Below are 23,238 nucleotides of genomic sequence, written 5' to 3'. Positions count from 1 at the left end.
CAACAAGAGTTGTGCCACCAAGTACTAAGTCATGTTTTGCGAAGGGGTCAAATACTTATTTTACTCATTAACCACTTCAGGACCGCCGTATTGCCATTGTACGTCAGCACAATGGCACAGGCAGGCACAATCACGTACATCTACGTGATTGCCTTCCAGCGGGTGGGGGGTCCGATCGGACCCCCTCCCGCTGTTTACGGCGGTCCGATTCGGTCCAGGAGCGCTCCGTGATGAGGGGATGGCCGTTGGTTTTCGGCCACCCCCTCTGGATCGCTCCTGGCCAATGAGAAGCTTCCTCCCCTGTGTATTGTTTACACAGGAAGGAGGAAGTGATGTCATTCTCCTCGGGGCGGTCTTTTTGACCGGACTACGAGGAGAAGACTAAAAGTAAGTGTGCACCAACACTACACTGACATGTAGGTACACACAGGCACACAAACCCCCCCCCCGATCGCCCCCCGCCCCCCCTCCCCCCCCAGTCACAGTGTCACTGATTGCATTGATCATTTCTTTACTGATCAATGCATTCAGTGTCAGTTGTGACAGTAAAAACTGTCAGGACAGTTAGTGTTAGGTCCAGGGTAGCCCCCTATCACCCCCCAATAAAGATTTAACCCCCTGATTGCCCCTAGAGTTAACCCTTTCACCCCCTTTTGCCAGTGTCACTAAGCGATCATTTTTCTGATCGCTGCATGTGTCGCTAGGTAGCTAGTTATTTTTTTAGGTTCACCGCCAGGTTTTTATAGCGCTAGGTACCCCGATATACTACCCAATAATGGTTTTAACCCCCTGATTGCCGCTAGTTAACCCTTTCACCCCCTTTTGCCAGTGTCACTAAGCGATCATTTTTCTGATCGCTGCATGTGTCGCTAGGTAGCTAGTTATTTTTTTAGGTTCACCGCCAGGTTTTTATATCGCTAGGTACCCCGATATACTACCCAATAATGGTTTTAACCCCCTGATTGCCGCTAGTTAACCCTTTCACCCCCTTTTGCCAGTGTCACTAAGCGATCGTTTTTCTGATCGCTGCATTAGTGTCGCTACAGTCGCTAGGTAGCTAGTTATTTTTTTAGGTTCACCGCCAGGTTTTTATAGCGCTAGGTACCCCGATATACTACCCAATAATGGTTTTAACCCCCTGATTTCCGCTAGTTAACCCTTTCACCCCCTTTTGCCAGTGTCACTAAGCGATAATTTTTCTGAGCGCTGCATCAGTGTCGCTAGTGTCGCTAGGTAGCTAGTTATTTTTTTAGGTTCACCGCCAGGTTTTTATAGCGCTAGGTACCCCGATATACTACCCAATAATGGTTTTAACCCCCTGATTGCTGCTAGTTAACCCTTTCACCTCCTTTCACCAGCGATCACCGTATAAGTGTCACTGGTGACGCTGGTTAGCCAGTTAGTTATTTAGGTTCCCCGTCAGGTTTTTATATAGCGCCAGGGACCCCCATATACTACCTAATAAAAATTTGAACCCCCTGATTGCCCCTAGTTAACCCTTTCACCACTGATCACCGTATAAGTGTTACGGGTGACTCTGGTTAGTTTGTTTTTTATAGCATTTTATATTCAAATCCGGAAGGCAGTGCTTGGTTTTCGGGGTCCCGTACGTGGCTAGGCTCCCAAAAAGTCCCCCACATGTGGTATCCCCGTACTCGGGAGAAGCAGCAGAATTTATTTTGGGGTGTAATTTGACTTCTGCCCATAGCATGTGTGAGCAATATATCATTTAGTGACAACTTTGTGCAAAAAAAAAAAAAAGTTTGTAATATTCCCGCAACTTTTGGCAAAATATAAAATATTCCATGGACTCAACATGCCTCTCAGTAAATAGCTTGGGGTGTCTACTTTCCAAAATGGGGTCATTTGGGGGGGGGGTTTGGGCTATTTTGGCATTTTATGGCCTTCGAAACTGTGATAGGTAGTGAGGAGTTAAATCAAAAATTTGCACCCTTAGAAATCCTGAAGGTGGTGATTGGTTTTCGGGGTGCCGTGCGCGACTAGACTCCCAAAAAGTCCCACACATGTGGTATCCCCGTACTCGGGAGAAGCAGCAAAATGTATTTTGGGGTGTAATTTCACATATGCCCATAGCATGTGTGAGCAATATATCATTTAGTGACAACTTGGTGCAAAAAAAAAAAAGTTTGTAATATTCCCGCAACTTGTGGCAAAATATAAAATATTCCATGGACTCAACATGCCTCTCTGTAAATAGCTTTGGGTGTCTACTTTCCAAAATGGGGTCATTTTGGGGGGGGGTTTGTGCTATTTTGGCATTTTATGGCCTTCGAAACTGTGATAGGTAGTGAGGAGTTAAATCAAAAATTTGCACCCTTAGAAATCCTGAAGGTGGTGATTGGTTTTCGGGGTGCCGTGCGCGACTAGACTCCCAAAAAGTCCCACACATGTGGTATCCCCATACTCGGGAGAAGTAGCGGAATATATTTTGGGGTGCAATTCCACATATAACCATGGCATGTGTGAGCAATATATCATTTAGTGACAACTTTTTGTAAAAAAAATTATTATTTTTTTTTTTTGTCATTATTCAATCCCTTAGGACAAAAAAAATAAATATTCAATGGGCTCAACATACCCATCAGCAATTTCCTTGGGGTGTCTACTTTCCAAAATGGGGTCATTTGGGGGGGATTTGTACTGCCCTGCCATTTTAGCACCTCAAGAAATGAGATCGGCAGTCAAATTAAAAGCTGTGTAAATTCCAGAAAATGTACTCTAGTTTGTAGACGCTATAACTTTTGCGCAAACCAAAAAATATACGCTTATTGACATTTTTTTTACTAAAGACATGTGGCTGAATAAATTTTGCCCTCAATGTATGACTAAAATTTAGTTTATTCGATTTTTCTTATAACAAAAAGAAGAAAATATCTTTTTTTTTCAAAATTTTCGCTCTTTTTCCATTTATATCGCAAAAAAAAAAAATCGCAGAGGCAATCAAATACCATCAAAAGAAAGCTCTATTTGTGGGAAGAAAAGGACGCAAATTTCGTTTGGGTGCAATATTGCATGACCGCGCAATTACCAGTTAAAGCAGCGCAGTGCGAAATTGCAAAAAGACCTCTGGTCCTTAAGGTGTTTATTGGTCCGGAGCTGAAGTGGTTAAAATGCAAATCAATTTATAACTTTTTTGAAATGCATTTTTTTGGATATTTTTGTAGTTCCGTCTCTCACCGTTTAAATAAACCTACCATTAAAATTATAGACTGATCATTTCTTTGTCAGTGGGCAAACTTACAAAATCAGCAGGAGATCAAATACTTTTTTCCCCTCGTTGTATTTAGCTGGTTACCTGGAGTTCACTTTTAACCTACCATTATGAGGATTAGTTTGGACTGCTTTTGGATTTACTTGCCAGGAATCACTTTAATTAATAAATAACAGTTTCTTTGAAGGCAAGCACAGCACTATCACATTTAACATGTGAAATACATCTGAACACTTCAAGTCCTATTATGGTGTATAGAGAGAGTGATGCCCCAGTGCAGTCATACAGGTAAGATCTCAAGGCCCCTTTCACACCGAGGCGGTTTTCAGGCGCTACAGCGCTAAAAATAGTGACTGAAAAAAACGGCCCCTTTCACTCCAGTGTGAAAGCCGGAGGGCAGTGCGCTGGCAGGACGGTGAAAAAAGTCCTGCTAGCCGCATCTTTGGAGCGGTGAAGGAGCTGTGTTATTCACCGATCCTAAACTGCTCCTACCCATTGAAATCAATGGGGCAGCGCGGCTATACCGCCGGCAATTGTTTTAACCCTTTTTCGGCTGCTAGCGGGGGTTAAAACCGGCCTGCTAGTGACTGCTAAAATGACGGTAAAGCGCCTCTAAAAATAGCGTTGCTTTACTGCCGACGCCCCAGTGTGAAAGGGGCCTAAGTGACTCCCAACAAGTGAATTCAAGTATAATGCAAGTAAAGTTCATTATTATTATGATGATGAAGGGCAAAGCTTCAAACATGACACAGTCACCTAAAACTTAGCCTTATCACTAGACATGGGTTCCAACATTTTCTGCAAAAAGGCTAAAAAAAAAAACTACATGGCAACAAAACACTAGTTTAGGTTTCATCAGAGTGACTCCCATAGAAAAATACAACATGAAGTTCTGTGGCTGAAAATGTATTGGCAGCAAATTGTTCATCTAACAGCGGCCTTAATCTGGACCCAACACGGGCCGCAATATTAGATTAGGTACTTTAAGCTATTAAGTCTTACCTTATCCTCAGCGTCTGACCACAGTGTGACGTCAGCGTCCTGGAGATATCCTGGGCATACCCCATATAGCTTTTGAATACATGGAGTGTGCAACTGTGCTGCTGCATTCCTTCATGAGAGCTTGGGATTTTAACATTCTCCAGGATTTCAACAGAAGCAGCGCGACATCACCCCATGCAGGGGTAAAAGGAATATTTACCTACTTCCTTTTCATACAGTTTTTTTATTTTTTATTGTAAAGCTGAAATATATGATGGCAGAGGGGGTTTATGTATCCCTAATCTAAACCCCAAGACCTTTTCTATCTGTATTCTATTCTATTGGTCCTGCACAGAACACACAGTACTAAAGTAAACTTCCTTGTAAAAACAGAGGAGCTACAGGATCTCACAAAAGGAAGTACACCCCTCACATGTTTGTAAATATTTTCTTCTATCATTCCATGTGACAACACTGCAGAAATGACACTTTGCTACAATGTAAAGTAGTGAGTGTACAGCTTGTATAACAGTGTGAAAGTGAGTACACCCCTAAGTGAATATGTCCAAATTGGGCCAAAAGTATCAATATTTTGTGTGGCCACCATTATTTTCCAGCACTGCCTTAACCTCTCTTGGGCATGGAGTTCACCAGAGCTCCACAGGTTGCCACTGGAGTCCTCTTCCCCTCCTCCATGATGACATCACAGAGCTGGTGGATGTTAGAGACCTTGTGCTCCTCCAGCTTCCATTTGAGGAGGCCCCACAGATGCTCAATAAGGTTTAGGTCTGGAGACATGTTATGCCAGTCCATCACCTTTACCCTCAACTTCTTTAGCAAGGCAGTGGTCGTAATCATGTTGGAATACTGCCCTGTGGCCCAGTCTCGGAAGGGAGGGGATCATGGTCTGCTTCAGTATGTCACAGTACATGTTGTTATTTATGGTTCCCTCAATGAACTGTAGCTCCCCATTGCCGGAAGCACTCATGCAGCCCCAGATCATGACATTCCGACCACCATGCTTGACTGTAGGCAACACACACTTGTCTTTGTACTCCTCACTTGGTTACCGCCACACCTTGACACCATCTGAACCAAATAAGTTTATCTTGGTCTCATCAGACCACAGGATATGGTTCCAGTAATCCATGTCCTTAGTCTGCTTGTCTTCAGCAAACTGTTTGCGGGCTTTCTTGTGCATCATCTTTAGAAGAGGTTTCCTTCTGGGATGAAAGCAATGCAGACCAATTTGATGCAGTGTGCGGCGTATGGTCTGAGCACTGACAGGCTGACCCCCCAACCCTTCAACCTCTGCAGCAATGCTGGCAGCACTCATACGTCTAATTTCCAAAAACAACCTCTGGATATGACACTGAGCAAGAGCACTCAACTTTTTTGGTTGACCATGGCGAGGCCTGCTCTGAGTGGAACCTGTCCTATTAAACCGCTGTATGGTCTTGCCCACCATATTGCAGCTCAGTTTCAGGGTCTTGACAATCTTCTTATAGCCTAGGCCATCTTTATGTAGAGCAACAATTCTTTTTTTTTAGATCCTCAGAGAGTTCTTTGCCATGAGGTGCCATGTTGAACTTCCAGTGACCAGTATGAGCGAGTGAGAGCGGTAACACCAAGTTTAACACACCTGCTCCCCATTTACAACTGAGACCTTGTAACGCTAATGAATCACATGACACCGGGGTGGGAAAATGGCTAATTGGGCCCAATTTGGACATTTTCACTTAGGGGTGTACTCACTTGTGTTGCCAGTGGTTTAGACATTAATGGCTGTGTGTTGAGTTGTTTTGAGGGGACAGCAAATTTACACTGTTATGCAAGCTGTACACTCACTACTTTACATTGTAGACAAGTGTCATTTCTTCAGTGTTGTCACATGAAAATATAGAATAAAATATTTACAAACATGTGAGGGGTGTACTTACTTCTGTGAGATACTGTATATATGGGCCGACACTGGTAAGTAATATAAGAGATCTGAATAAAGCTTGGGCACAGCTCACTAATGCATGCTGAAATCTCATTGTTCAAGTACCGTTCCCTTTTCGGATTAGAGATGGGAAAGGTACCAGCATGGCATGCACACCACACCTATTCGTGTGAAGTCTCAATAGTGTGTGACAACTAAAGACTTATTGATCTGATCTATCATGCTCTGTAAATTATCTGTCTGATATGACCACCTTAGGAGGTCCAAAGCAGGAAAAAAAGGAACGTAGACTCAAAACAATTACAGCAAGAATGCCAATGTGCTCAAATGATGTCATACTAAACCTCCAACAACATAATTCCCCTTTATCATATGATATGGAAGGGGGGGGGGTGTACAAACAAGTGGACATGCAGTACAGATTTAGGCCGCGTACCCACGCGGGGACTGTTCGCTCAACTTTGTCCGTCAAAGAGTTTCAGCGGACAGTCCGCTCAAAATTAGCATGGACGGACTTGCCCACACACGACGAACGAACAGTCCGCTGAAACCGTGCGCGATGACGTGAACGGCACGTACGACGGGACTAGAAAACAACGTCCTATACACTGCAATACAACTTTCGGCGTGTAAATTCTTTCTGAGCATGCGCGGAACTTAGTTTGACGAACAAGCCTACACACGAGGGGACTGTCCGCTCAAACAAAGTTTCAGCGGACAGTTTTTCGGAAATTCCGAAAAACTTTGTTCAGCAGACTGTTCGCTGAAACTGTCCGCTGAAAGCCCACACACGAGCGGACTGTCCGCCGAAACACTGTTCAGCGGACAAAGTTGAGCGAACAGTCCCCGCGTGTGTACGCGGCCTCAGGTCTGCTTCAATGTGACCCCAACTGCTAAATGCATACCTTAATCTGAACTTTAATACCATCATGGTTATAAACTCATTTTGTACAAACTGGATACACACTTCAAAATTCGCCAACTTTGTGTATCATCACAGCGCCACACACAACCCTACCCCAGCCGCTACTTAAATATATGAGTACATAAACCAGAAGGTGAATAAAGAAATATATATAAATTACGACATAAACCACCTTGTAGCGCTCGACTTATAAAAAAAATATATGCAACAAAAATTTTTTATCATTGATTGCAATACTGTGTTTTCCCAAAATCTATATAAATTCGCATATGCAAAATCACTTATAATCAAAAAGCGATAAAATACAATACAGATGTGAAATAAAATAGTCCATAAGAAAAAAATCTAAAATGAAAAAAAACTTTTCCTTGTGTGAAAAATCAGTGTCCATATAATGAAAGCCTTCACCACACCCTTGGTGTTCGTGACCCCCCTCGTTGGAGCACTCACCAGCTGCAGCGCTCATCACTCTCGTGTTGAGCTAGATAAGTGTTTAAGATCTTTTTAATGATGTCAGTAGATGTTCGGCAATCACTTGCAGTATAATTCCCTTAAGGTATCACTGGAATTCCCCCTAAAAATACCTCAGAGAGAAAGAAAGACTTTCCATAGTGTAACACTGTAAAAATATTTTAATCTCGATGCACTCACATGAACATAACTTGAATGAAAGCACTTACAAATCACTTCACTCCTCAGCAACAGCTCCCTTGTCTCCAAGGCATTGGTGGTCACACTAGATACTGGCAGGATTAGCGGCACAAATACTGTCTCTAACTCTTATTTACTGCTGTTTGGTACCTGACAGCGAAGCATAGAGTTTGAATCCAGCGCCACAATCTTCCAGTCCTCTCTCCTGTGTCACCTCCTCCCTCCGCCTCAGCTGTAATCCTTAGTATGTCAAAAGATAGTTGCCAGATAGCCACGCCCCCGACATGTTTCGTCACAAGACTTCCTCATGGGATCCCTATCGCTTTTTGATTATAAGTGACTTTGCATATGCGAATTTATATCGATTTTGGGAAAACACAGTATTGCAATCAATGAAAAAATTTTGTTGCATATATTTTTTTATAAGTCGAGCGCTACAAGGTGGTTTATGTGGTAATTTATATATTTTTCTTTATTCACCTTCTGGTTTATATAAACTCATTTTATTTTCACTGGGATAGACGCCATCATGGTGGTACTGATGTCAAAAAATGTTGCGCAATAAAATTCTGTTGCCCATTTACCATGTGTCAAATATAGGCACCGAAAAACCTACTCCAAAATGAAGCAATACACTCCCCTGAAAACATAAGCACAATAATTTAGTCCTTACAAATATTTGTGTCACCACACACCTGACATAGTCCCCGCTGGGATCCGTCCGTCTTCCGAAGCCCACAGGGCAGTAACAGTGGAAGAACTGCTGGAAGAATGCGCTGCACGACAGCCACATCCAACTTCCTGCGTTTACGCTGAAATCCGCGTCCAGCAGAAGTTCATCAAACACCTGCAGACAGAGACACAGACTAATGAACAGAATTATAGAGGAATTGGCAGTCAGCAGCTCGGTCTAAACACTGACCCTCCCTGCATAATGCTGCAGTTTGGCAAATCACAGGCATCCTAGGAGTCAATAATCCAAAGGATTGCAAAAGAAAGGCAATGCTTTTCATCTCTCAGTACCTTCTATTATTACTAATTAAAGTGTTACTAAACCCACAACAGTAAAAGCTGTCTGTATTAGGGGTGGATCCAGAGTCTAGTCTTGGGAGGGGCACTGCCAGAAAATAAAAAAAATTGAGGGGAATTTATCGGGGAAATGGCTGGTATTGGTGCGTCAATCATCCTGGCACCATGGTTGTTATGGTGTCAGGATGATTTAAGTGCATTTGTTCTTATATTACATTGTTAAATAAAATGAAATAGTTAAACTCACAATATTGCAGAATCAGTGGGAGCCCTGAGTGTGTCACTAGCCACCGTCGCCTGCCACAAGTTATGGATAGTCACAAGTTGTAAATTTGTCACTTGCCACAAGTTGCAGATTGTCACTTGCCACAAGTTGCAGATTGTCACTTGCCACAAGTTGCAGATTAGGGGTGCAATGGATCAAAAAACTAACGGATTGGATCATTCCTTGGATCAGAGTCACGGATCGGATCATTTTTAGGATCAGCAAATAATAATTGAATTTGCAAAAACCTGTGAAAATAACACCATCATATAGTCCCCACTGTAATATCCACGTCATCTCCCCCACTGTAATATTGGTTGATTATGGCTGGGTATGGCAGAGTATTGGTAGAATATTGGCTGGGTATGGTAGAGTATTGGCAGAGTATTGGCACACAGCGCTGCTGCCATCCAATCTCTCCCCTCCACTGTAAAGATCAGTACAGAGAGGGGAGAGAGGGGAGAGAGGAACCAGCGTCATGACATGATTTGACGGAGCAATCACATTGTAAACGGTTGCCGGGTGTACAAAGATGGCCGCCTCTCTGGAGCTAGGCCGAAGCCGCATCCTTTCCTAAGGCTGAGGCCACGGAGCACTCCGCGGATCACAGCGTGTGCTGATCCGAACAGGGTGACCCGTTCGGATCACAGATCGGTGACGATCCCTTGCATCCCTATTGCAGAATGTCACTTGCCACGTCACCTGCCAGAGGTTGCGGATTGTCACTTGCCACAAGTTGTGGATTGTCACTTGCCACTTCAACTACCACACGTTGAGGATTGTCATTTGCCACACAGTGTGGACTGTCACTTCCCGTGTCCCAGACTGAAGTCAGGCAGCAGAGAGATGATGTAATCTCTCTGCTGCCAGCGAGGGAGGACCTGCAGGGATGCAGGGCGGTGAGAGATATCATCTCTCTGCTTCCCCCGCCCGCCGATTGGCCAGCCGCCCACTCACCTGCCCACTGGCCCGCCCTTCGAGGCGCCCGCTCACTCACCCGCAACAAAATTTCTCATCAATTGCCCTGTTGCGCCCCCCCCCCCCCCGGTCTATATAAAGCATTCTTGTTAGACTCACCAGTGGAACTTAAGGGGTTGATCCTCTGCATTGTGTAAAAAAGGCTGTTCTATCCTGTATGCACAGATCCTCCCCCTCCTGCACTGTCTATCTACGAACAAACAGCTAAAGCAGGCAGAGTAGCCAACCTGCACATGCTCAGTTGTGTCTTATGCTGGAGAGAATAATTACTTATTCTCTGCGCTAGCCAGGTCACATGATTTTGGCATCACACATGCGGGTGTGTATACAGGCTGTAGTGGAAATCTCCTCCTTCCTGAATTCTCAGCACTGGAGAAACTGTGCAGTTTATCACTGACCGTGGTATACAGATCAGCCAAAAAGGTATATATAGTGGCAGTATTTTAAATTTAAAAAGAAGATTTATAAGCTGTGGGCACAGTGGGGGGGGGGGTGAATTATTTTCATATTACTGGATTTAGTAACACTTTATTTAACAAAGAGATAAAAAAGACAAAACAAATGCAAGGCATGTCAAGATTCCTAATCCTTTTTCAAAGTATAAAGTGTATATAAACAAACACTAAGAAGGTGTGTGTGTGCATTATATATTCTTTAGTCCCTACACACTTGCAGTCATAGAGTGACAATGCAGCTCCTCCATAAATATATCATTTTAGCAACTAAGTGTTGTCACCGGGTTTCAGAAGTGTGCTGCTGGCAGATCTCCACATAAAAACAAAGGGGGAAGAAAAGTTTGAAAAAGAAAAAGCAAGGACTGGTAGGCTGCAATATATTACATTTTTGCTCTTGGGTTTAAATGTGATAAGTACAGCTTTTGAAACACATAAAAATAAATAATAATTATAAATGCACTTTTGCAGGTACAAAATGCATTTATTATTATTATTTTTTTTTTCTAAGGAGCTTGCACAGAATGGCACCCACAATCAGCTGACTGTCAGCATAGCAGTCTGCCCATACCTTCCATAAGGGCAGGCAGTTATCCGAGAGCAGAAAGATCAATGGACTACGAAAGTGCTCACCAGCACCCTCTCAGTTCAAGTGACATTCCTCCCTTTCCTGAAACTAAAATTCCACTGTCACTAACTACAAGCAGGCCGGCACCTGTAATGTCTCTTCTGCGATAATATACACCTACCTGCCTGCTTATGGTCTTCTCCTTCATGTAAACTGAGCTGTCCAAGCTCAGTTCAAGCCATGCACAGGAATTCCATCATCCCGTGCCGGCCAATGAAGACCAGAGCTGGCGAGGCACAGGGACTGTTGAAGGAAAAGTTAGTTTATAGCTGCGCTTCAAGCTTTTGCCTGGGTCTAACCAGATAGGTCGGCTTATTTCAGAGATCAGGTGAGGTCGGACAGTTTCCACCATGTTAAATATCAGACAATAATGCACATGGCTTCAGATGATCTCTCAGACACTGACGAATTCTGAGGATTTGGACCCAGGCAAGCCCAGTTTTGACTGGTGCTCCAAGTTGCTGATTATTATTCTAAAAACCGCATCTATCTCACCTTAACCCCGCACTCCCAGCTATTCCACAGGTCACCTCGGGTCAAGAAACAGGCAACGGCATGCCTCGCCAGGTGGTGTATCCAGCCCTCCTGCCTCAACTGTGTCATGATGGCATCAATCCAGGGGAAGCCAGTCTTTCCTTCTGTCCACTTTGCCAGTGCCTCAGGGTTCTTGTCCCATGGGATCTGTACACAGATTGGATTCCCTTCCATTTGGTCGAACTTGGGGTTGTTGGTAGCTGCCGTATAGAAAAATTCTCTCCATAAGAGCTGACCAAAGAGGGAGAGAGGTGGGGGGCTATTTTTCTTCACCTGTTGTGGAAAAAAAAAAAAACACACCATATGAGTTTCCTCCTTTGTTATTGCCACAATTTCATCCTTTTTTATTGGACTACATATCCCATGATCCCTGACCACTGTTTACAACAGTGGAAAGACAGAAGGCAGGTAAAAATGATGGCCAATAGAATAATCCTACCCACCAGACTAATTACACGGACATACTTACATGTCATGTAGAAAACTACATGAGTGTATTATAGGTTAATAGTCATTGATTTATAAGAAACTTAGAGCTATTTTACTAAACTATGATAGCTTACAGATTCTCTATATCTATCTATGATATAGAGAGAATCTGTAAGCTATCATAATTTAGTATTATACAAAATACCTCCAAGTTTCTTAGAAATCAATGACTATTAACCTATAATACGAGAGAGATTTAACCTATAATACGAGAGAGATTTAACCTATAATACGAGAGAGAGAGAGAGAGATAATTTTTAAAGCTCAACTGTCATCTCTGTCCAGCAGCGGCTCCTTCTCTGACCCGCTGTTGACTCACCGACAGTCCCATTCGCTTTAATGGGACAGCTGATGATGCGGCGGTGACACAACAAGGTGAGGGACGTGGCGGCAGCGGGTAAGTGGATGCCCATTAACAGGCGCTGCCATGATGAATATGAAATGACAGGTGCTCTTTACCTGTAAGGACTTATTCTTGCTGGTAGTTAGAATCTTTAATATTTGCAAACAAAATGAAGGTTTCCCCATTTAGAGTAATGAGCTGTCAGGTTAATAAAACGGCGATATCCGAACCGATCAATCATACAGTTTGTAGTGTACATAGATTTGCAAAACAATGCGATAAAGGAATATTCCTGAACTTTGTTTATATCTCGTGGTTACTGTGAAGTTGTGTGAATGCACCGATGCAGTGCATGATATCTCAGCTTGCAGAGCTTGGATTCATTGAAAGTTTACCAAAAATGTAAATATTGCAGAATATACAGCCTCATGCTACATAACTAAGCTACATTTCTTTTTTTTTTTTTTTTTTTTCACAATCAAAGGTTTTATTGAGAGTATAGTCGGGTTTACAATTAACATAAGATTATAAATGTCGTCAACAGTGGTATGTATACACACATTGATACAGATAGGTAGCATTTGTGTTGTAACCAAGTATCTCAATTAGAACAAAAGATAAAGTAAGATCCAATAGCTAAAGTGAAAACTAAAGATACCACTGGATAGATCGTGTATTAGAAGGAGGGTGAAAGAGGGTACAAGGTAAAGGGGGATGGAAGTCAAGGGGGGGGGGGGGGAGGGGTACCATCGCACTGGGATTCGATTCCTTAAGTTAAGTGTATATCTAATAGAGGCATATATAGCTCAATCATTCTGTTTCTCCTTTCTATTTCCTTTTCTACTGAGAATATTGGGGAAGGGTAGTTCAGCCCATAAGTAATTGGTAATCTGAAGAGAGGGAAAAAGCCAGCCAAGGTTGCCAAGTTTTGTTAAAGGAAGTTCTATTCTCTTTTTTCATTGCCACTATTTCCTCCATTTTATAAATATATTGCACTCTGTTTAACCAGTCCTAACTCCTGGGACTCTGGGGGTTTTCCAATAGATGGGTATGAGTGTTTTAGCAGCCACGAGTAGATGTCGAGAGAGTTATTTTTTGTAGCGACTCAAGGTAATTGGGACAAGATTAATCAGACACGCTGCTGCGTCTAGCTCGAGATTAGTTTCCGTTATATGTTTTATCCAGGTCCTAATTTCGTCCCAGAAGGTGCGGATGAGAGGGCATTCCCACCAGATATGTATAAAGGAGCCTACACAAGTTTTACATCTCCAGCAATCATCCGAGGTGGGGTGAGACCATCTCCCGGTCTTTTGCGGTGTCAGATACCACTGGGTGAGGACCTTATAGGAAATCTCTTGGTATTTGGAGCTTAATGAGCATTTGTGTGTCAGAATACACACCTTTTCCCATTGCTTTTCAGAAATTTTCAGTTTAAGGTCATGTTCCCACTTCTTCTTGTGTTTATTATTATCCACGTGTGGCGTACGCATTAGCCATGAGTATGCAAGGGACGTGGTGTGCGCTACCGGTGATCTTTTTAAGCAAATAGATTCCAGCTGCGTCAACGGGAGGCTAAATTTAGATTTATGCTTACTATTCACCACAAAGTCCCGTAATTGCATGTAGAACCACAGGCCAGGAAATGCCTCACCCACCTCGGAGCTAAGTGCGTCAAATGTTTTGATTTTCGAGTTTGCTATACAGTGGTGAATGAGGAGGTCATGTGGTAGTTTATGGTGCATACCCGGTGGGAAAGCAGGATTATTGGTGAGCGGTGTCAGCGGGCCCGGGACGGATGCGATCTTGTAAAGACTCGCTATTTTGTGCCAGATATTGATTGTGTTTTTAATCAGTGGGTGTCCTATCTGTTTATCTTTTTTGGAGTGTATAGACCATGGATAGTAAAGTGTTTTATGTAGGGTTAGATTGCTTTCTAATTGGACCCAGTCTTTGTTTGGGCCATGGCAGTGCCAGTCTATGAGTCTGGTGATGTGTGCAGCCTGAAAATATTTTTTGAAGTCAGGAAGACCCATGCCTCCTTCACTTTTGGGAAGCGTTAGTAGAGTGAAACTGATTCTGGGTTTTCTATCTGCCCAGAGGAAGTCTCTCTGTGCTTTAAGGAGAGTGCTAAAAAAGGTGCAACATTGCTGGAAAGAGATGGGTCTCAGGTAAGTATTGGGGGGCTGAGAGAGGCTGCTGCACACAGAAGGCTTTTTATCTTAATGCACAGAATGCATTAAGATTTAAAAAAAAAACCTTCTGCCTTTACAACCACTTTAAACCAAACTAAGTAAATTTCCTTAATAATTATACAAATTTTGAGTGGTTTGAATTATTGGACTACATCCAATTATCAGAAAGGTTCAACAAAGGAACCTGTTAAATAAGAAAGATAAAAAGATTAACCCTTTATTACAATAGGGGTGGCGAGGGAAGCAGTATTTATGCGGCTTATTATTAGAACAAAATGTATGACTCGAGGGGCAGAAATGACAGTGAAAGTGCTAGTAAAATTCGAGATCAAGAGTGGATATTGTTGCATGTGCTGAGAAATACCCATTCTAGGTTATACCGCTGACTATTCCTAAGAGGTTTTCTACACTGTAATTTTACATTGCATTTTTGATTATATATTGGTTCATGAGAGTTCTCTATTTTAAAAATAAATAAATCAGTAAAATACTTACAAAAAAAAAAAAAAAAAAAAAAAAAAAAGGCTCACAATCTCAGTCCCGCCCCTACAAAAATTAAGCAATGCCTACTAACCAGTAACTTGTACAGGTATTAATATACCGTACATTAGAGAATAGGGGCAGGGATGGCAAGCATTGCTTTTTGCACTAATTTAGTAATGCTAGCTCTCAGGAAACTCTGCTGTGTGTACACCAACTCTGATGGGGTTGGGTTGTAGAGGACTTTGTTGTCACACCGATTTTCTAAGGTGTTTAATGACAGACAATATACATATATCTGCTTTACCATACGGTGCAGCTGCAGTATCTTGTGTCTTATTGTATAATCCTATCCCCAAGGAATAAGTGCTTTGCTAGAAAATGCACAAAACATGCAACAAGCAGAATAGGAAGGAGTCCAGAATCTTTAACAAATTAAAGTGGTTACAAAGGTTCAAGGTTTTTTACCTTCTGTGCATGAAGGTAAAAAAAAAAAAACCCCTTCTGTGACTCGGCTCAGGTGCCCCCATAGCAAGCTGCTTGCTGTGGGGGCACTCAACAGGAGGGAGGGGCCAGGAACAGCAAAGAGGGACCCAACTGCACAGAGGAGGTAAGTATAACATGTTTGTTATTTAAAAAAAAAAAAAATAGGGACTTTAAAATCACTTTAAAATCACAGTAAAGCATTTGGCAATGGAAGCACTAAGTACAGAGTCCACCTCACCTACAGATTTTTTTTTACTGACTGACAAACTGTGATCAGGGAAACAATGTATTGAAGACATCATCTGACAGTTTGACTTACCTTCTGATAGAGTTCCCGTAACCGATAGTAGAAGAGTCGGCAGGAAAGACAGCCGAAGCGCAGGTAAGGGCTGAGACCCGTAGGGCTTGCCAGTAAAGAGTTGGCATTCATCCTGGGTCTTTCATAATGGGCCACCCAAGCCTGCAACAGACACAGATAATTTAAGTACTCAAACAAATAACACCAAATGACACCAGAAATGAAAGCTCCCCTATCCAGAGAGGGACACATGCCAAGTCAAAATGGATGGTAGCCAATCACCATATCACAATATTTCTATAGGAAACTTTAGCATTGAAAAAGCAACGTACCCAAACACAGAGAATACACAAACCATATGCAACAAATGGGACCCTGGCAAGAGTTGTAAGAACTAAACCCGGCACACCAGGGCTAACAACTAGGTCACCATGGACATTCAACAGTCGGCCAGCTGATGTGTGAGGGATAAAAAGCACACAAAATTCATCCTATCACACGCACCTTTCGCTCCAAGTGTCTGTCAAGGCGGGCCAAGGCTTCCGTTTCACCTCCGGGCCACACTGCTGCTCCTGGATTGTCCCGCGGGAAACCTGAGACAACATAGACAAAAGATTTATAATACTGATATTAACCTTTGTATATTTAATCGTACATTGTACGCAACAAAATAGAAAACAAAGTATTAGCAAATATATAACAATATTTAACAAAAGATTTTATTTGCAAAGTAATTCGGACAGACAAATTAGGTAAACACCGAGACGGTTACAAAATGATATATATATATCAAAATCGAATCAAATCAAAAAATATATGAAAAATCCCAACAAAGGGGTAAAAGAAGTGAATTGCAGAGCTTCCGAGTTCAACTTATCATAACTAAAGTCCATAAGTCTCTCGTTGAGAGAGCTCGGGTTTCCGGGCTGTGTCGTATGGTGAACTAAAACAGAACAACTCGGGCCATATAATTAGAATATGTAACAATATTTCTAAAGAACCTCTATCGCCATTTTCATTTCTGCTAGTGTTAGAAGGCAAAGTCTAGGTTCACACAGCGGCAGTCCCTACCACCACTCTAAAAAGCACCCAGGTGAAAGTGCGGTTGATCTGCCCATTTTTACCCCGTGTAATTAGGCCTAAAAGCATTACAAATCCAACTTTAAAGGGCACTCATGAATATTCTCATATGTTGCTTTTCTGTACTACATAGCTTTTCACATCTTAGTATGAGTAGGACGTTATATTGCTCACCATGAACCTCTGTCCAGGAGTTGTGATTGCTGGCTGTGCAGTAGGAAAAAATTAATTATTGCATCACAAACCTGGCAAATGGGGCAAATGATCTGATCTGGTACCAGTCTGGTCCTAGACCACAGACTGCTCCCCTGAACCTGATGAATTCAGGTCAGTCATTATTTTCCATATTACTATAGCAGTGACAAACTGCAGTGCGTTATATAGTACATAGATCTCTATACACCTCTCCCTGCCGTAGAGGAACTTACAGTCTAATGGCTCTTACCAATCATACAAGCAGAGACACAGTAAAGCCAATCTAGAAATCAAACACATCCTCAATGACAACACATATTCATATATCTGGAACATGGCAGCCAGGAACAAAAATAAAAGTAAACAATGCCTGGCACAGCCAAAAGCAAGGCAGTATAGTAGTGGTCCAAGCTGCATCCTAGTATCAGACATTAACCGGAGTAGTTGCGATTTCATTCCCCTGGTCATGTGATGATGCTTGGGCCTAGTGATTGGCTGCTAGACCTCGGCCCTCCAGCTGTGGTGAAACTACAAATCCCATCATGCCTCTAGGAGTCATGCCTGTGTTTATTAGAGTCTTGCAATGTCTTGTGGAACTTGTGGTTTCAAAACAGCTGGAGGGTCGAGGTTGCCTACCCCTGGTGTATACGGACAGCGGAGTCCATATACACTCACTGGTCCATAGAGCGAGCTCAGTCCATGCCTGCTCTGCATAAACTGAGAAGACACGGACCTGTCATCTGTCGAATCTGCACGAATCAGCAGGGAGTCAGCAGACAGATCCCCTGCTGATCGTAATGGAGTCTGCCTTGTGCCCTGTGTGAAAGGGGCTCTAATGGGCAAGCTTACCACCTAATGTCCACAGGACTGTTTAGACCAGCCTTTTTCAACTGGGGTGCCTTCAGGTCTCATCAGGGGTGCCTTGGCAAAATGACAAAAAATTGCCCAAAAATTGTACACAAGGAAGAGGGTTGATTAAGCCTGCATTTTAGTTACACAAATCCAAAATGTTTTCATTGTGCACCATTACAACCTTCCAGCTGCCAGTGTCCTAACAACCAATGAGGTCAATGGTTGATAAGGAGGACGTCAGGCCCCTGCACAGTTTGTCCCTCCCCTGCCCTTCTCGGTCAGCACTGGGGTCACATTAGCTGAGTAAGAGAAATTGAGGGAAAAGAAAAGAATACTAGTCAGTACCAGTGTACAAACGTATATTTGCTTTGGAAGAATAAATCACCTCCAATGTTGGGATACTAAGTGTGTGGATGTTGCTGCATATATTGCAAAACTATTGGGGCACTTTCCCACTGATGCGTTGGCGATACCGTAGTTTTAGCAGCGCTTTTCGGCTGCTAGTAGGGGCACTTCTAAACCCCGCTAGCGGCCAAAAGCGATGCTTTGCTGACGCTTCGGTGGCGCTTTAGGAGCAGTGTTTACACCGCTCCTAAAGTGCCTCAAAGATTCTGCTTGCAGGACTTTTTTATAAGCGTCCTGCCAGCGCACCGCTCCAGTGTGAAATCAGTAAGTCTTGCACACTGGAGTAAAAGGAGAGGCGCTTTACATGCGCTATTTTTAAGGAAGGGGGGGGGGGGTGCACTGTGATGTAAAGGAGTGAAGGAGACGGACTTCTGATGATGGATGGGGGGGGGGGGGGGGGTGATCTGGACACCTTGTCTTACAGATACAACTGGCCCTCTAAGGACGACCATCCATAATGCTGATGCAGCATGTGATGAAATAGAGCTCGACACCACTGCTTTTACACTAAAGGTTCATTAATTGGACAGATACAGTATGGAGGGAGACACACACTATTATCATGACTTACTTGTCCAAGTCATACAGGGTATGAGAGCTCTCCACAATGACTTCTACATCAGCTTCCTTGGCCAGTTTCATGATGGCTGCATCTCGCTCTTTCCCAAACGGTTCAGAATTGTACTAAAACGTTAGCCGGGTCACACCCCATTCCTGCAAAATATCAAGATGAGAGCCTATAAGAATGACTTAAGTGTGTGAAAATTTAAAAAGTACATCTGCATTCCACAAATTTACCATTGTAATGGTCCCAAGCTGACCTGCAAGTATTACACTACTGCAGCAGAGAACAAATTAGGTTTAATGCCCTACCAGACAGGGATATGCTGTGCAGCAGGGCTGTGTAAATACCAGTACTGGATGAACAAATGAAAATCCTTTGGCAGATAACAGCTTCCATAAATGTATGTCAGTGGCATGTTTACCTCTTTGCCTGGTATTCATTTTGACTAGTAAAAGGTTTTGAGTCACAAAACACTACTGAAGCTATGATAACGGTGCTGTGCTCCCAATGGAGTCATCTTTGCACCAGGCTTACTTTCGGTGCCCCCCAAAAAAGTGTCTGGTATGCAATATATTGAGAAGTGGATCTGCATAACTGCTTGTCTAGCCAAGTATCACATTATGTAACCTGCTGGCATCTGCCCAAAAATTTATAGTTTTTCTTAAAGGATTATGTAGGTCTCAGTCCGCATAATACACAAATAAATGGAGACAGCACAGCAGTACCTGTGCCAGGATAACATGCCAACGTTTGGAATGCTTGACTTAAGACGCCGAGACTTCAGCTTGGTATTCAAGTTAAAACCCAAATGCTGTTTCTAAATATGTGTACATTTATTTTATACTCCTAATCTTCTTACGCCTTATTTTTGGGCAAAATCCCTTCCAGGCGCTCCGATTTACTGAGCTGCAAAAACAGAATGAGGAGCCCAAGGCTAATGTCCTGTACAGACGATCGTATTTTCTGACAATAAAAACGGTGGATTTTTTTCCCAAAGGATGTTGCCTCAAACTTGTCTTGCGTACACACGGTCACAGAAATGTTATCGGAAGTTCCGAACGTCAAGAACGTGGTGACATACAACGCGACGAGCCGAGAAAAAGGAAGTTCAATAACCTTCTGCTTAATTCCAAGCATGCGTGAACTTTTGTGCGACGGACTTGTGTACACACAATCGGACTTTCCGACAACAAGTTTTGTTGCCGTAAAATTTGAGAACTTGCTCTCAAACATGTGTGAGGAAATTCCGACAGGAAATGTTCAAAGGAGCCTACACACAATCGGACTTTCCTACAACAAGCTCACATCAAACATTTCCCATCGGAAGATCCGATCGAGTGTACGCGGCATTAGACTCATAGGGGTTGATTTACTGAAGGCAAATCAATTGTGCACTTTTGCAAGTGCAATTGCACTCTGGAGTTTCTCCAGAGCTTAGTAAATTAGGTAAAGCTTGACTTTACAAATAATACTCAATTACATGCAAAGAAAAAAAAAAAAAAAAACATTTTTGCTTGCACATGATTGGATGATGGAAGTCAGCAGAGTTACCCCATCATTTCCAAAGCTCTGGAGCAATTGCACTTGCAAAAATGCACAGTCTATTTACCTTCAGCAAACCAACCCTGTAGTTCAATGATGACCCGACAGCGCTTTACACAAAGTGGCTGCGTCATTTACTATATCCCTTATCACACAGTCGAGCAGTACCTTTGGATAATGTGACCTATTCAAGTGAACCGAGCTGTGCCACAACCATGAGCCAAACATTAGGAAACAGTTGCAGCATGGCAATTCCATTCCAAAAACTTGTTCGGCTGTCAAAAAAAAATAATAATAATAATAATAATAATAATAATAATAATAATAATATAAAAATAGGAATAGAAATAGGGCATTCCGGAGGTAGGAGTATGGCCTCCTGAATGCCCGTCAGCCGTTCCTGTACCACGATTCAGCGGAGATTACTTTTCAGAGACTACCGAAAGGCAAACAAGCCCAAACTGTTTAAAGGGATTGTAAAGTCTTAAAGCGGAGTTCCTCCGAAAAATGGAACTTCCACTTTAAACGGAAGGCGACCCCCCTGACATGCCACATTTGGCATGCCATTTTTTTGGGGGGGGGGGGGGGGGGAGTGGATAACCTCTTTTTAGAGGGATCCAGCTCCCACCTCTCTCCCCCCCCCGGCAATCATCTGAGACACGTCACAGGTGTCAGATGATTGCCTGGCCAGTTACAGTGCGGCTCGCGCATGCGCAGTGCGTACCCAGCTGTAAAGCCAGAGGAGAGGAGAGGAGCTGCTCTTGTGCACAGTGCTGGACTGAGATCAGGCTCAGGAAAGTATTTTTGGGGTGGGGGGGGAATATTTTAACCTAAACATTTTTTACCTTAATGGAAGGAATGCATTAAAGTAAAAAAAAAATAAAAAAAAACGCTTGGGCTTTAGAATGACTTTAGTATTGTTTATGTGAGGATTTAGTAGATCACTGCAGCACAATTCTTGAATGCCACTACTATAGTTTTTCTGTGTACTTTTTTTTACTTTTTTCTCTACACTGTACAATCCTTCTTTTCCATAACTCCAATTTAAAGCCAAACATCAGAATCTCCCCACTCAGCCCTCAGTACTTCCTCCCATCTCCCATCCAACACTATAAATGCCAAAGCCCCCTCCCCCCCCGCCAAAGTCCTATGCCTTTCTTTGATTTATATACAGCCCCTTTTCCAGATCACTATAAGCTGGTCATATCTTTTCCAGCAATGGGTACTAATGCAAAGTCATCTTTGCATCAATGTGCAGGCAGGGCGCCACTGTGAAGGGCTGCCTATGAAAGCACTCAATCACATGTTGTCTTCAGTTTTTCGCTTGGGAGAAGGCTGGGCGCCATTCACCCAGAAGACTGAGGGCAGCTTGGAAGAGAAACCAGGAGTTGAACATTAAAGTAGGTATCAAAGTGTTTAATTTTTATGTTTTTTTAAACAAACATTTTATACTTACCTGCTCTGTGTAATAGTATTGCACAAAGTAGCCCCGATCCTCCTCTTTTCATGTCCCCGCCGGCACTCCTGGCTCCTCCTTCCACCGCCGAGTGCCCTCATAGCAAGCCTTTTGCTACAGGGACACTTGTTCTTGCTCGTTCCTGAGCTGGCCCTATGTACACACACTCAGCCCGCCCTCTCCTGACTGGCTGTGATAGTCTGCAGTGGAAGCCAATGTCTCCTGCTGCTATCTCCAAGCCAATGAGAAGGGAGAGAGCTGCTGGCAAGTATAAGAAGGGGAGCTGCATGCAGAAGGTTTTTTACTTCAGAGAATGCATTCTGCTGTTTCCATTATAAATGCTCAGCACGTTTCATTTAATCATTTTTAGAACAGCAGCAGGTTCCTGAAGGCTCTTGTAGAAAATGTGCTAAATATAGACCTGAACAACTTTGAGAAGGGAAAGAGCTCTGCCCAGAGGAAAGAACCAGCATAAAGAACCACAGTATGTGGAGGGGGAGAGCGGGCATTTATGTATGCGTCGAGGGGAGAGCGGCCATTTATGTATGCGTCGAGGGGAGAGCGGGTATTTATGTATGTGGAGGGGGGGGGGAGCAGGTATTTAAGATACCTGGAACTGTTGAATACCATTGGTGGCCAAGTACTTGTGATACAGCAAAGTTTTAGGACATTGCATGCCAGAAACGTAAGTATAGAAGTAGACTTTTTTTTTTTTTTTACAGGTGGGCTATAGCTTCATTTGGTACAGAGAGAACCCAAATGTGCAAATGTGGGTCGTTTAGGTGAAGTGCGTCCCTCCTGGTCGTTTAGTGTGACATTTAAGGCTCTAAATGTGGGTATCACAGCGTTCAGCTGAAGCTTGCCATGGGCTTGGGTGCTGCACCTGCCCCTGTCGGGCATATGAACACACTGCAACTAGACAGCTCCATGTGGAAGAGACCTTATGACAGGGTTGGAAACATACACAGAGCCATAGCGCCGCTCTAGACTGGCCTCAATGGACATCCTAGAAGCTCACCATTGTAGTCACTCTTCATCAAAGATATAAGAGAAGATCTGTCACACTCCACTCAACTCAACTCCTTTTGCAGTATTTTTTTTTTTTTTTTAATAATCAATACACTGACTGCATACAGTACATGTCTCCACCCAAAAAACAAAACTTGTTTTTTTTGGGTGGAAACATTACTGTATGCAGTCAGTTCATTAATTATTAAAAAAATACTGCAAGAGGA

General features: G+C 43.0%; 1 protein-coding gene across 1 annotated transcript in view; it reads right to left on the bottom strand.

The window, feature by feature from the left end:
* The window catches only part of LOC143926319 (cryptochrome-2-like), a 103,724-nt gene that overhangs the window by 64,306 nt on the left and 16,180 nt on the right, over window positions 1-23,238 (bottom strand). The window contains 6 exon segments of the mRNA XM_077450235.1: window positions 8,430-8,581; window positions 11,582-11,893; window positions 15,930-16,070; window positions 16,413-16,501; window positions 17,170-17,195; window positions 19,012-19,154. Coding sequence (XP_077306361.1) covers window positions 8,430-8,581; window positions 11,582-11,893; window positions 15,930-16,070; window positions 16,413-16,501; window positions 17,170-17,195; window positions 19,012-19,154 — 863 coding nt within the window.

Source organism: Lithobates pipiens, unplaced genomic scaffold (assembly GCF_037356315.1).
Source record: "Lithobates pipiens isolate NorthernLeopardFrog02 unplaced genomic scaffold, aLitPip1_a1.2 Scaffold_10, whole genome shotgun sequence".
In the NCBI taxonomy this organism is placed as follows: Eukaryota; Metazoa; Chordata; class Amphibia; order Anura; family Ranidae; genus Lithobates; species Lithobates pipiens.
This window is presented reverse-complemented; position numbering and strand designations above follow the sequence as displayed.